Consider the following 15,034-nt stretch of genomic DNA (forward strand, 5'->3'; position numbering starts at 1 on the left):
TGGAGGAATGGCAGATGAAACTTATGGACTATATGGAATTGGCGGAAATGACTGGCAGAATCCGAGACCAGGGAGAAGAGTCGATGGAGGAAGACTGGAAGAAATTCAAAGACTATCTTCAGAAACACTGCAAAATTAAGGAATGTTAAGAGTGATGATGGACTGAAAACAAGTGGTTTCCAGCTGCACAGGTTAAAGTTAAGGATAGATTAAGATTAAAGATTAAGATTAAAGAAGTTTAAAGAAATGGAAATTTGATTTTAAAAGGGGAAACTTTAAAGTTATATGATATTAAGATTAAAGGATTAGGTTAAAAAAAAAAGTTGAAGTTATATATTTTAACATTTTATTAAATTAAAGATTGGGATTAAAAAAGTGGAAAAGAAACTGCTGGACAAATAATGTGGATTGGAATACAAAAGAGGGAGGTATGAGGAAGTCCAGAAAATAAGTAACTTAAAATTGGAAATGGAAAAGAGAGTTTGTTTTTAATGGTTTTGTGTTTATATTGTTAAGTTTTGTATTGTTTTTTGTGTGTGTTGTTTTTCTTTTTTTGTTGTTTAAAACTTTAATAAAAAATTATTTAAAAAAAAAATGAAAGGAAAAAGACAAGGGTCCTCCTCTAAGGCAGCCTAAAGATTATCTACTACACTTTGCGGTGGTGTTTCCTGCCTGTTCATTTCTGTGTTGTGTTATTTGCAATGGGGATACTCAAAATGATGAGCAAAGGTCCACTAGGCTGTACCACTTGGTCCCTGCAGGGATGGGGCTCTGAGGGTTGGCCACCACTGGGTGTTTTTGGACCACAAAATGGTACACAAGTCTTAAATCTTGGACCAGCCAAAAAGGATCTGGGGTAGAATTCAAGGCTTGTGAATAGGTAAGAGGGAGGTGGTATCACTGACATGGCTTGCAATTTTTGTTATAGAACGTATTGCTCTAATATGCGGAGATCTTTCCTATTCTATTCATTCAAGAAGGTTCTGGAAACTTGTCTGGGTCTCACAGCGTAGAAGCTACTACAAGCTGCAAGCGGCAAGTGACTAGCTGTTCATCAGTTTTTCCATTCTGCCTGGAAACAAGCAGAAGGTTCCTGATGTTTAGGTTAATCCTTCAGAGAAGCTGAGTACAGCTGGTTGAAGCTGGCCCTGTTATTTTTCTATCTCAAGGCCATGCTGCCTATAAACAGAGGCCATAATTCCTCCGTCATGGATGTGAGTTTTTTATATATATATTGCAAGTGGATTGTTAAGTACTATGTAAATCCCAAAGAGTTGAATTCGTGAATAGTTATGCTCATTTCCCTTCAGTAAATAATACTGGATGAAGCTCCTGTGCCTGGTCTATTTTTGGAGATCCTGCATTGTGTTTAATCTGCCAACAATTCGTTGAAGTCTAGTCTGGATCGGTATGGAAGTGTCACAAATGGAAGGATCTCCTCTCCGCACCCCGTCTGCTTTTTTTTGGAGGGGGGTGCATTGGGGAATCTTGGGCACTGTTTTTATGATATGTCAATTGCTTAGAAGCCCATCGTTGCACTCAATTATAAATATAGAAATAAAACTGCAAATACTGATAAATAATAAAAGCAACATTCAGATTACTTAAGGTGAGGAGGCTGTTCTTTATTTTCAGCAGATAGACCTCCTTGAATGGCACTTTCAGCCTTTGTTTGGGACAGCTTTGACGAAAGCAAAGAGGAAGAGAGGGATTTCTTCATTCCCAGAGAAATCCTGGCTGCCCCACTCCTGAGCCTCTTTCCCCACTAGGCTCCTCCCTCCTACCTGATCTGCTTCTACAGCTGCTGCTTCCTCTCCACCACCAGGAAAAGACGGGTGAGGAGGTCTTGCCGGCATTCTTCTTTCACCTGAGAGACAAAGGTTAGTTGGAAGCCAGGAGTGCATGCTTCTCTGAGATGTATATTTTGATGGTTGTACCAATCATAGTTTTATTGTGCTCTTCTGTGCCCTTGGGCCCAAATGTTTTCCTCCCCCAAATTGAAAGAACGCAGAGATTACTTTCAAAAGCAACAGAATGACCAAACGGGGAAGAAACTCCTTCCTCCTTACCTAGTGAACTCTCTCTGGTGTCCAACGGAGTCCGCTCTGCCTCGGAGTAATTTGAGCCCATTGTTGCAACCAGATCCTTTTCCTGAAAGAGCAACAAAAATGGTAGAGGCAAAATGCCTTGGATACTTCCTAAAAAAGGATGATCAATTCATACAGTATTTTAGGATCTTCTCCCTCCTGTTCAGAGCTCCTTGGGAGCATCCAGAGGAAAGTCTCTCTCACCTGCTTCTTCTCCGCCTGCTTCCTCTCCTCCGCCTGACTCAGGAGGAAGCCTTCGGCCAGGGCCACTGCCTGGGAACTGGTCTCCGCTCCGCATTCCCTCACCCAGCTCTCCATCTCCGGGGGAAGGACAGCCAGGAACTGCTCCAAGATCACCAGGTCCAGCATCTCAGCTTTCGTGTGCCTTTCTGGCTTCAGCCACTGATGGTCAAAGTGGTAAAACAGGCTGCAAACCTCTCGGGGTCCTTTGGCCTCCTGGGAGCAGAACTGCCTCAACTGCTGGCTCTGCCCATCTGAGCGAAGAGTGTACACCTCATGCAAGAGCTTCTGCACAGAGTTTTCCCAGAATCCCCCACTGTTTCCAGTTTCCATGGCCTGGCCTCTTTCTGCTTCAGGGCCAGTTGAGTCTTGCTCATCCATCTGTGCTCTCAGGAATCCTGCAAGAGATCGGAAAGAACCTTTTTTTCTGCCATTTTCTGTAGGTTTGAATTAGAGGTGCTAGCAAATCCTACAAAGCAAACACACTTTATTGCTATAAAATTGACACATTGTAAGGAGAAGAGAAATGTTCTCTGAGCAAGTGTGGATAAGTCTTGCTAGGAACCAGGGCTGGACTGTACCACAGCCCAAGCTGTCAGCACCACAATCTCCAGGTCCCAGAATGACAACATAGCCCTTGGCTTCAGGCTCCAGAGTCCTTCAGCAGATCAGGAGCAAAGGGTCTACTCATGAGTATGCAGTCCTTGAAACTCCTCTGATGATGACGACTTTGGCTAGTTTGTGGTCTGGAAGGCCATAATGTATGAGATTATATGGAAATAGCACAGCTTTCTGGCTCCATGTTCCTGATATTACTTCCCCCGTCTTGCTGTGTTGTACTTCGTGTGAACCCCCAGTGGAATGACGCTTGCATTATTTTCTGACCTTGCTTTCAGTCAGGATGGGATCCAGATTGCCTGTGCTTGACCTGGTTGTGGAGTTTTGTTTTGTTTTTGGACTCTGCTGCAAAGGCAACTCTGCTCGCACAGGTGGGAGGCTGAGATGCCCCAAAATGCCCACGGAAGCAGGCCTTCTTGGTAGTGGCACCCTGCCTGGGGAACTTCCTTCCCAGCAGATGTCAAGGAGATAAAGAACTACACAACTTTTAGAGGATATCTGAAGGCAGCCCTGTATCGGGAAGTTTTCAATGGCTGCTGTTTTATTGTGTTTATAATATTGTGTGGGGAGGCACCCAGAGTGGTTGGGGCAATTCAGTCAGATGGGTGCGGTACAAATATTATAACCACCAGAACAGCATTGTTTTATTAATATACTGAGTGCAGTGTGCATATATCCTGGGTTTCTGATGAAAATATATTTTCCCTTATTTAAGCATAATTTAATTATGTAATTTAAAACAAAGTAACATTTATTTGTGACATCTGATGTCTGGTAGACTATTTCTATATACGGGGGAGAGTCCATACCACACATTGAGATCTCTTTGTTCCAATATTTCACCAGTTTTCTTTTTTTAAATTCATTTAGAAATATTTCTATTGTTATTATTATTTATTATATCTGTATACCACCCTACACCTGTAGGTCTTAGGGTGGTTCACAACACACAGTTACAATATAAAAGGCACAAAATACAGATTAAAAATAATTTTAAAAAATTATGTATACAAACTTGGGGTGGGGAATACACTCCCCAACAAAAGCCACAAATAGAAAAGAAATCTAAGATTCCAAATTAACACCCAACATTCAAAAACAATTGAAAACAAACCCACCCCCAAATAAAACAGAACCCTCCCAAGTTAAAACATTCATCACCACTATAACAACCTGAATTTCTATACCTATATTCATCATGTAAAGCAACCTAGGAGTGGACTACAACCATGTGTAGTCACAAGCAACACATTCAGGGGCCAAACAGTTCAGCCAGATTCCTGGATCAGGAGTAGGAGTAGTAGCAGCAGTAATAATAATATTTTCCTTTCTTATTACAAACATTTTCCCACAAGAGAAAAACGCACACTTTCTACATTCAGCTACCTTCCAAAATTCTGTTCCTGCGTCAGAAACTCGGCTATGATCTTTTCATCAGGTCAGTGCCTAGAATCCATCCAGTTAATCCATTTCGGGAAGCCGCGCCCCCCCCCCCCATAAACCAGCACTGCTGCTGCCAACGTCCAGGCCAAGCTGCGCTTGATTTCAGGAGCAGGTAGAGGAAAGAAAGTCGGCTCCGTGGAGGGAGGGGTTGCCCAGGTGGATCAGCTGAACACGGCGCCCTCCGTGGGGGGAGGGGTCTCAGCTGCCCGGCTCTGGACCCGAGGGGATCCTTGCAATGCCCTCTCTGCGGAGATGCCCTGGAAGACGGGCTGGAAACGGGCCCACCACACCGCGGCCAGATTATGGGCTGGGATCCCTCTCTTGAGTCATGGCATAGTTATATTCCCCTTTATTTCTCCAGTGAGCTCAAGGGGGCATCCATGGGTCTATGGCTGCAAACCTCCTGGGAAGGAGCCCCCGCCCTGGCTTTGCAGAGATGGAGGGGGAGGACCCTGGGCTCCCTGATTTGGGGTTCGGTGGGGGTGGGCAGGGGACCCCTCTTCTCCCCAATGCCCCCTCCGGGGGAAGAGAGAGGAGACTCACCAGCGCGCAGAAGGCGCCGCCGAGGCAGCATTTGCAAAGGAGACGACAGCCCCCTCCCCCTCTTGCAGGAAGGGGGGAGGAAAGCGAGGACCTGCCCCCCCCGCGACACTTTTATATCCCGTCCTCTCTAGGAATCCAGCTCAGCTCCTTTTAACCCTTGGCAACCCGTGTGCACCCTGTTGGGTTGAAATAAAGCAATTCTTTAGCATGCTCTTTCTGGAATTTAGTCAGTTCCCCTCCCATACTCACGAAGTAGCGCGCTGAGACTTTTCCAGTCGAGTGAAGTATGAGGGCTGGCTGCGTAAGGGATCTGGCACGTCGGGGTCACCAGATGTTGGGTAGAAAATCACGACAGACGAGTGGCAGGTGTCATATGAGAGGCGTCTGCCGGAGCAAGCCCCGGGAACTCTCTTTTATTGAATATTACAAACATTGCCACAGGTGTGCTTGTGGCTGATTGGTTGATACAAACACAAAGCATCTTGTTGCTGATTGGTTAACATAGGTACAAGGCGGGAATTACATATAACCATTTATCACTGATGGATCAAAGGCTGAGAAACGGAGCTGGAACTAGACAGGCATGAATCCTCCTAATTAAATTATAACTAAAGATTAATATTGAGAGAACATAACATGAAAGAATACAACAATCACGTTCCGTAGATGTGGTCAGCAAAGCATTAAGAACAGGTCAGGGTACACTGTTTCATGAACTCAATGGGAACTGTTCAGAACATTCTCAGACTCTTGTGCAGAGGCAAAAACTTCCCAGCAGCACCCAGCTCACACTTCTCTTCAGAGCAGGAGCCCAGCAGGAGGCACGTCCGTTGCGCACAGTCAGAGAAGTTTTCTTGAGGGGGGGCCCCTCTTGGCTGACGTGCTAAGCTGCTCCCTCCCTTGTGTTACGGAAATGAAGGGGGGGGGGCAAATCTTAGATATCAGTTTTCCGCCTCCCTTCCAAACCCCTGGACGATGAGCCCAGCCACCTTTGTCCATAGTCGCAGAAGCACTACATTACACCTTGGCCATAAACCCGTACGTTCAATCGATCAAATATACGCTCAATATATAATATTGAAATTATGTTGCTGCTTTATGAATGAACCCTGTGTTATATGAATGAACTGCATATTTGTGAATTACCGAAGATCAGTCAATCAGGAGCTCTAAAATCAGAAAGCTAGCCAATCGGGTATTACCAAACAGTCACCCCTAGGGTGGAAAGTAGGTCAGCAGCAGGGGACGCGGCAAAACCTTCAGCTAAACAGCTCAGCCCTTGCACGGTCTTCTTTGTAAAGCTGGTAAATTGTATCTCTTCTGGTTTCGATTGCCAAAACCTCTTACATTGTTGCTAGAAAGTGTCAAATTGTATCTCTTTGTATTTAACAGTGCTTTGAAAAAGCATATAAAATCCATGCCTTAACCAATTCTCCCCATTTCAATTACATTTTGCTCCAAAAGGGCAGGCGGACTTCGCCATCACCTTCCTCCATAATCCTCTAAGCGAGAGGTCACATACGCAACTCAGTAATGCTTCTGGAAATGTATTCTGGGTAGGGAAGAAAGGTCTTATAAGAGCGTGTAACCTATGTTCGGGGTTCTTACTCCTTGTGGGGATCTCTTGCACAACAATAAAGGCCGTGGTCTACGGATCGCTGTTTTGCTCCATTCCTTGGCTGGAACTTCCTTCTTTTACTGACAGCAGAGACCTGCGGGGGACTTGCACCCCGACAAGCTGGGCTGCTGAGTATCCTCACACCCCGTTTGGAAACAGAAACAGGAGGAGCAGCTTGCAGGGGAAAAGGTGGATCAGACCAGTGACTCATACCCGCCAACATTAATCCCATGATGATAATTTTACTATTTATACCCCACACATCTGACTGAGTTGTCCCTGCCACTATGGGCTGCCTCCAACATAACAAAATATTAAACATAAAAAACCACTTCCCTATGCCGTCTGATGGTGTGAGGGTGCTGATAAGCTAGTAAAGCAACACTCCGGGCTTCACCCCATCTCTTCACAAGATTTATTGTTCAGCTTCAAAGCCGTTTACGAGAGAGTAAACACATCCATCCATACTCAGCCATCCAGATGAGTCACCTGACTTTCGTCTGTGACGCTGCCAACATGCCCATTCCCGGAAATGACGCTTCCTTTTCGTTTTGCCCTGTGAATGGCTGGGTCCTGCTTTAGGCTCCCCCCTGCCAGTCTCCCCCTCTGACGAGGAAGAGACACTGCTGAATACCGCCTTGGGCTCTCTCTATATTTGTCTCCCTCCCTCGTGGTTTCCCCTGCAGCCTCCAATTCCCTGACAGATTGCCTTCACGTGGCTCGGGGGTAGGATAACTCCATACCCTCCAACATTTCTCCAATGAAAATAGGGACACCCTAAGGGAAAGCGGGACATTCCAGAATCAAATCAGAAACCACGATGGCTTCTCTAAATCAGGGACGTCCCTGGAAAAGAGGGGCACTTGGAGGGTCTGGTGACTTCCTTGCAAGCTTTGTGCAAACAAATCCAGAAAAATACTCTACACGCAATCCTCAACCTCCTCAGTTGAAGGCAGTGATGCTTCTGAATACGAGTTTATGGAAGCTGTGGGAGAAGAGAGGACTCTTGCGCTTGGGTCCTCCTAGTGTTCTTTCCCACAGGCATGAGTGGAAGAGAAGAGAACGAAAGCGAAGAGACACATATATGAAACGATTAATGCGTGAAATAGCTAAAGCAGAAGGAGATAGGAGAAAAGCAATGAATTCTATGGGCGAAGCATAATCTTCTGGGAACTGCAAGGAGATTCACTCTGGGGAGAGATCATTGTAGCAGCTCCACTCTGGCCAAGGAGGGTCTGCAGAACTCATGGCCCTATCTGGGGCAGACCCTTGACCTCTGCCCTACAGGAGGGACCTGTTGCCACAGGGAGAGTTCCAACCTCCAGACTCCTGGGTCCTAAGGGAATTAGGACTGACTGACCGTCCACCTGCCCCCCGATATTCCCACAGACAGCCCACCCAGAGCACCCACAAATTCACCTGGCGAGCCTCCCTCAGGTGGGCAGGTAGAAAGAAGGCAGATCCCCTAGCAGGACAGGTACTGGACTTCCTGCCCTTCCTGAAGGATGCCCTGGATCAAAGGCTCCCCTGCAACACCCTCCACACACACGTGGCAGCCTTGGGCTCAGGTGAGCAGGAGTCCCTTTGGGTTCCCTCTGCCTGGTCCAACGCTTCTTGCAAGAAGGTAGTGCAGCTACAACCTGTCATTGAAATGCTAAACATTAGTAATCCAGAGTAGATTCCAATGTATAGGTAGCAGAGTAAAAACTTAAATGTTGCAAAATTCCAAAAAAAATTGACCAGAGGCAATTAATATTTCATTCAACAGAGCTTTACTGCTACTGAAGGCAAATGAGCATAATGGTCACAAATCCAATACATTCAGAAATCCAGTTACAGCACGCTTAACTTAAACTTCAATAAAACAAGAAGATTATACTTTAACACAATATACAGAACACCACACCAGAAGGGAGAGAAAGAGAAAGTGAAACTTGGGCTCCTTCTGGCCTTCCTTTTTTAGTCAGCATGACCTTGACAGAAAGAGATACGAGAAATGGTTTAAACCAGCTGTACTCAGCTTCTCAGAAGGTATAACTCAAACATCATGAACCTTCTAGAAGCTTCCAGAACCCTCTAAAATTAAGTAGAATAGGAAAGAAAAGGAGAGATCTCTACACATCAGATCAATACTTTCTGCACTAAAAAATGCAAGCTGACACACCCACCCACAGGGCATAGGCTCCCCCCCATACAGTACTGAAGGCACTCACAAGTCCCCCCCCCCCCGGAGGGGGAAGGTCTGGCTGGATCGCTGTCAGTAGTGTCTGGGATTGGCATGTGTGTGTGTCCTTCTGCACCCACATACATGTGAATGTACCCTCAAAGTCCCTTCCAATACTATGATTCTACAATTCAACTATTCTCCCTGCTGTGAGTTCTTGGATGGAAAGTGAGCTTGCCCATCTGAAGCTCTTTCCACATTCGAAGCACTGTTATGGTTTCTCCCCTGTATGGATTCTTTGATGGGAAGTGAGATGGTCCTTTCTACTGAAGCTCTTTCCACAATCCAAGCACTGATAGGATTTTTGCCCTGTATGAATTCTTTCATGGAAAATGAGATGGTCCTTTCTAATGAAGCTCTTTCCACATTCCAAGCATTGATATGGTTTCTCCGTTGTATGAATTTTTTGATGGCAAGTGAGATGGTCCTTTCTACTGAAGCTCTTTCCACATTCCATGCACTGATATGGTTTCTGTCCTGTATGAATTCTTTGATGGAAAGTGAGATGAACGCTTTTTCTGAAGCTCTTTCCACATTCAAGACATTGATAGGGTTTCTCCCCTGTATGAATTCTTTGATGGGAAGCGAGATGGTTGCTGTGACTGAAGCTCTTTCCACATTCCAAGCACTGATACAATTTCTCCCCTGTATGCATTCTTTGATGGGAAGTGAGATTGTCCTTTCGACTGAAGCTCTTTCCACATTCCAAGCACTGATATGGTTTCTCCGCTGCATGGATTCTTTGATGGGAAGTGAGTTGGGAGCTCTGACTGAAGCTCTTTCCACATTCCAAACATTGATATGGTTTCTCCCCTGTATGAATTCTTTGATGGGAAGCAAGATGGGAGCTATGACTGAAGTTCTTTCCACATTCCAAACATTGATATGGTTTCTCCCCTGTATGAATTCTTTCATGGGCAGTGAGACTTGCCTTCCAACTGAAGTTCCTTCCACACTCTTTACATTGAAATGGTTTCTCCAGTGTATGAATTCTCTGATGGGCAGTGAGACTTTCCTTCTGGGTGAAGCTCTTTCCACATTTCAAGCACTGATAGGGTTTCTCCCCTGTATGAGTTATTTGATGGTTGGCGAGTGTGGAGCTCCGACCGAATCTCTTTCCACATTTTAAGCACTGATATGGCTTCTGCCCTGTATGAATTCTTCGATGTAAATTGAGAGAGGCGCTGTGACTAAAGCTATTTCCACATTCCAAACACTGATAGGGTTTCTCCCCTGTATGTACTCTTAGATGGGAAATGAGAATTTTCTTGTGGGTAAAGCTCTTTCTACAATCCAAACACTGAAATGGTTTCTCCCCCATATGAATTCTTTGATGGGAAGTGAGATTTGACTTCCATCTGAAGCTCTTTCCACACTCTTGACAGTGAAATGGTTTCTCCAGTGTATGAATTCTCTGATGGGCAGTGAGACTTTCCTTCCGGGTGAAACACTTTCCACATTCCAAACACTGATATGGTTTCATCCCAATAGGATTTATTTGATAGGAAGTGGAAAGGGAGATGGAGCTCTCTGCACACTTCAAATATTCATATGGTTTCTCTACTGTGTGGATTTTGTCATTATCTCCCTTGTTCTTCATTGCCAATTCAACCACACCTGCAATGGGGAGAGAAATGGATTAGAACCTCAGAAATAAATGGAGCCCCAAATGATTGGACAATGAAAATTAACTCTTGTGATAGCGGAAGAAGGGAGGAGGGTTAGGCATGAGGTCTTACTACAGGGTTCACTGCCTTTGCTGATTGGTATTCATGGACGGATTTGTGGGAACCTGAGATGTGCAAAGCCTGGCTCTTTTCTTGAATGGATTTTTTTTGGCCCAATCATGGAATTATCTGCATCTCTATTGTCACTCACCTGTTTGTTGCTCCATTTCCAAGGTCCATAGTCTCTTTGGTCAACCAAAAACAGACAGAAGCAAAAACAAACATACAAATCCTGACAGAATCTACTTTCACCTCCCTAAGAACTCTGAAAACTGCATTTATGAAGGCCTGGGCAATTCAGAGCAGCCTGATCATGGTTTTAAAAATAATTGGAGGAGGAATTTTCAAAGACGAAACAATCCATACCCCTCCATTTAAGGTGCCCTGTCCCCTGTTAGAATCCCAGGTGCTGTAGGTGGTTCTATTGAGCTCCATCCATATATCATTTCCTTTTCAACTCTGGCTCCGGCCTGGTGGAACGCTCTGCCTCATGAGACCAGGGCCCTGCAGGATCTGATTTCTTTCCGCAGGGCCTGTAAGACAGAGTTGTTCCGCCTGGCCTTTGGCTTGGAGCCAATTTGATTCCCTTCTTCCCTCTCTTTCTTTTTTCTTTTCCTTCTCCCCTGCGATGAGGCTATATTTTAATATTTTAATGTTCCATTATTTTAATGTTGTATTTTATTTTTGTTTTTAAGTTGTGATCATTCATCCTGCTTTTATTATTGCTTGTAAGCCGCTCTGAGCCCGGCCTTGGCTGGGGAGGGCGGGGTATAAATAAAAAATTATTATTATTATTATTATATATATATATCTATGGAATTTCAAAGCAGATATTATGATCCAACAGGGAGCCTTACCGAGAGAGGCCATGATCCCACGATTCTCCTCCATGACTTCCTTATGCAAAGCTCTCTGGTCAGGATCCAACAACGCCCACTCCTCCTCCGTGAAATGCACAGCTACATCTTCAAAGCACAAAGGACCCTGAAAGGAAAAAGACAAGGGTCCTCCTCTAAGGCAGCCTAAAGATTATCTACTACACTTTGCGGTGGTGTTTCCTGCCTGTTCATTGCTGTGTTGTGTTAATTGCAGTGAGAAGACTCAAAAATGCTGAGCAAAGGTCCACTAGGCTGTACCCAGTATACCTGAAGGAGCGTCTCCACCCCCATCGTTCTGCCCGGACGCTGAGGTCCAGCGCCGAGGGCCTTCTGGCGGTTCCCTCATTGTGAGAAGCAAAGCTACAGGGAACCAGGCAGAGGGCCTTCTCGGTAGTGGCACCCGCCCTGTGGAACGCCCTCCCATCAGATGTCAAAGCAATAAATAACTACCTGATGTTTAGAAGACATCTTAAGGCAGCCCTGTTCAGGGAAGTTTTTAATCTGTGATATTTTACTGTATTTTTTGTTTCTATGGAAGCCGCCCAGAGTGGCTGGGGAAACCCAGCCAGATGGGCGGGGTACAAATAATAAATTATTATTATTATTATTATTATTATTATTATTATTATTATACCACTTGGTCCCTGCAGGGATGGTGCTCTGAGGGTTGGCCCCACTGATGTTTTTGGATGATGAACTGGTACAGAAGTCTTAAATCTTGGACCAGCCAAAAAGGATCTGGGGTAGAATTCAAGGCTTGTGGATAGGTAAGAGGGAGGTGGTATCACTGACATGGCTTGCAATTTTTGATATAGAAAGTATTTGTCTAATATGCAAAGATCTTTCCTATTCTATTGATTCAAGAAGGTTCTGGAAACTTGTTTGGGTCTCATGAGCTAGAAGCTACTACATGCTGCAAGTGGCAAGTGACTAGCTGGTCAGCAATTTTTCCATTCTGCCTGGAAATTAGCAGAATGTTCTTGATGTTTGGGTTATTCCCTCAGAGAAGCTGAGTACAGCTGGTTGAAGCCGGCCTTGTTATTTTTCTATCCCAAGGCCATGCTGCCTATAAACAGAGGCCAGAGGAAACCTGATTTTCACTTTCTCTCTCTCTCTATTTCTGGTGGGGTGATCTGTACCTAGTATGTTTAATTGTTTAGTTCTTAGTCTTAAGTTTTTTGTTTTTGTTTTTTTACTGCAACTGGATTCTTAAGAACTATGCCAGTCCTGAAGAGTGTCTGGCTTCAGGAAATCGGCTTCCTCCCCCCTTTGGCAGTAGATAAGCAGAATACATGGAAAGGAGACTTCCTACCAGTTAGAACAAAGAATCCATTTCCTAGGAATGAAGGTGCTCCCAATTAAGGGTTCCGCCCACTTCCGCCCTAGTCACCCACGTCACTACCACATCTTCTAACCTGATCTCCTAACCACTGTGCTCTCTGTGCTGCCACTTTATCTGCTCTTCTTGACTTCCGGCTGAGTAGATGAACACTTTCCAGTGACAGTGAGTCTGTTAACTCTCTCTCTCCAAGTGCTTCTTCTCCTAGCTGTTCCCCATCCAGTATTTCCCAATTTCTGCCTTCTGAACTATGTCCCTCTGCAAACCACTTTTCCAAATCTACCGTACTTTTTGCTCTATGATTCACTTTTTGCCTCCTAAAAAGTAAGGGGAAATGTGTGTGCGTCTTATGGGGCGAATGCAGGCTGCGCAGCTATCCCAGAAGCCAGAACAGCAAGAGGGATTGCTGCTTTCACTGCGTAGCGATCCCTCTTGCTGTTCTGGCTTCTGAGATTCAGAATATTTTTTTTCTTGTTTTCCTCCTCCAAAAACTAGGTGCGTTTTGTGGTCTGGTGCGTCCTATAGAGCGAAAAATACAGTTATGTTGTCCCACTGCTCCTGGGAAGATTCCTGATCAGGAGGAGGGAGAGGGGGAGGCTCCCACCATTCCTCCTCAGTGCAGCCCATCTCAGCACGGTCCCTGACAGAGAGTTGGATTCATGAACTGTTATGCTCACTGGCCTTCAGCAAATAATACTGGATGAATCTGCTGCGCCTGCTTCATTTTTTGGGATGCTGCATTGTATTAGGTCAACTGCACAGAAGCCCAGCAGAGCACTCAATCATAAATTTATTAATATAACTGCAAATGCTGATAAATAACACTACGGACATACAGAAGGCTAGTAAAGGTGAGGAGGCTGTTCCTGATTTTCAGCAGATAGACCTCCTTGAATGGCAAGGGGATGAGGCTGGGGATGAGGATCCACTCTGTACTTTCCCCATGCTCTGTTTTGGGGTGGGGGAACCTCACAATGACCAAAAGTCAACTTAACGGGTCATATGGAGGCAAAAATGAAAGGACGTCCTCTCTCTTCACCCCATGGTCTGTTTTTTTGGGGGGAGGGGGTATTGGGGAATCTTGGCCACTGTTTCTATGATATGTCAACTGCTTAGAAGCCCATCGGAGCACTCAATCATAAATATATAAATAAAACTGCAAGTATTGATAAATAATACTAGCAACATACAGAAGGCTAGTTAAGGAGGGGAGGCTGTTCCTGATTTTCAGCAGATAGACCTCCTTGAATGGCACTTTCAGCCTTTGTTTGGGACAGCTTTGACGAAACCAAAGAGGAAGAGAGGGATTTCTTCATTCCCAGAGAAATCCTGGCTGCCCCACTGCTGAGCCTCTTTCCCCACTAGGCTCCTTCCTCCTACCTGATCTGCTTCTACAGCTGCTGCTTCCTCTCCACCACCAGGAAAAGACGGGTGAGGAGGTCTTGTTGGCATTCTTCTTTCACCTGAGAGACAAAGATTAGTTGGAAGCCAGGAGTGCATGCTTTTCTGAGATGTACATTTTGACGGTTGTACAAATTTCATAGTTTTGTTGTGCTCTTCTGGGCTCTTGGGCCCAAATGTCTTCCCCCCAAAAATCAAAATAACTCACAGATTACTTTCAAAAGCAACAGAAAGACCAAACGGAGAAGAAACTCCTTCCTCCTTACCTAGTGAACTATCTGTGGTGTCCAATGGAGTCCTCTCTGCCTCAGAGTAATTTGAGCCCATTTCCGCAACCAGATCCTTTTCCTGAAAGAGCAACAAAAATGGTAGAGGCAAAATGCCTTGGATACTTCCTAAAAAAGGATGATCAATTCGTACAGTATTTTAGGATCTTCTCCCTCCTGTTCAGAGCTCCTTGGGAGCATCCAGAGGAAAGTCTCTCTCACCTGCTTCTTCTCCACCTGCTTCCTCTCCTCTGCCTGACTCAGGAGGAAGCCTTCAGCCAGGGCTACCGCCTGGGAACTGGTCTCTGCTCCGCATTCCCTCACCCAGCTCTCCATCTCCGCTGGAAGGACAGCCAGGAACTGCTCCAAGATCACCAGGTCCAACATCTTAGCTTTCGTGTGCCTTTCTGGCTTCAGCCACTGACGGTCAAGGTGGTAGAACCAGTTGCAAACCTCTCGGGGTCCTTTGGCCTCCTGGTAGCAGAACTGTCTCAACTGCTGGCTCTGCACATCTGAGCGAAGAGTGTCCACCTCACCCAACTGCACTGAGTTTTCCCAGAATACCCCATGGCTTCCAGTTTCCATGGCCTGGCCTCTTCCTGCTTCAGGGCCAGCTGGGTCTTGCTCATCCATCTGTGCTCTCAGGAGGC

General features: G+C 45.4%; 1 protein-coding gene across 3 annotated transcripts in view; it reads right to left on the reverse strand.

The window, feature by feature from the left end:
* Positions 1-15,034, reverse strand: part of LOC308460979 (uncharacterized protein) — a 33,467-nt gene that overhangs the window by 13,211 nt on the left and 5,222 nt on the right. The window contains exons 2-6 of one of the 3 annotated variants that reach the window (XM_080977519.1): positions 14,607-15,034; positions 14,385-14,466; positions 14,098-14,180; positions 11,358-11,484; positions 2,292-2,725 (exon numbers count right to left, since the gene is read on the reverse strand). In XM_080977519.1, the coding sequence (XP_080833645.1) occupies positions 2,292-2,725; positions 11,358-11,484; positions 14,098-14,180; positions 14,385-14,466; positions 14,607-15,017 (1,137 nt within the window). In that variant the 5' untranslated portion in view covers positions 15,018-15,034. Of the gene's footprint in view, positions 1-1,784; positions 1,868-2,069; positions 2,152-2,291; positions 2,726-4,331; positions 5,090-11,357; positions 11,485-14,097; positions 14,181-14,384; positions 14,467-14,606 lie in introns of those variants that run through there. The other 2 variants (XM_080977521.1, XM_080977520.1) reach the window with 2 other exon arrangements.

Source organism: Podarcis pityusensis, assembly GCF_964106645.2.
Source record: "Podarcis pityusensis genome assembly, chromosome: 13".
NCBI classification, from domain to species: Eukaryota; Metazoa; Chordata; class Lepidosauria; order Squamata; family Lacertidae; genus Podarcis; species Podarcis pityusensis.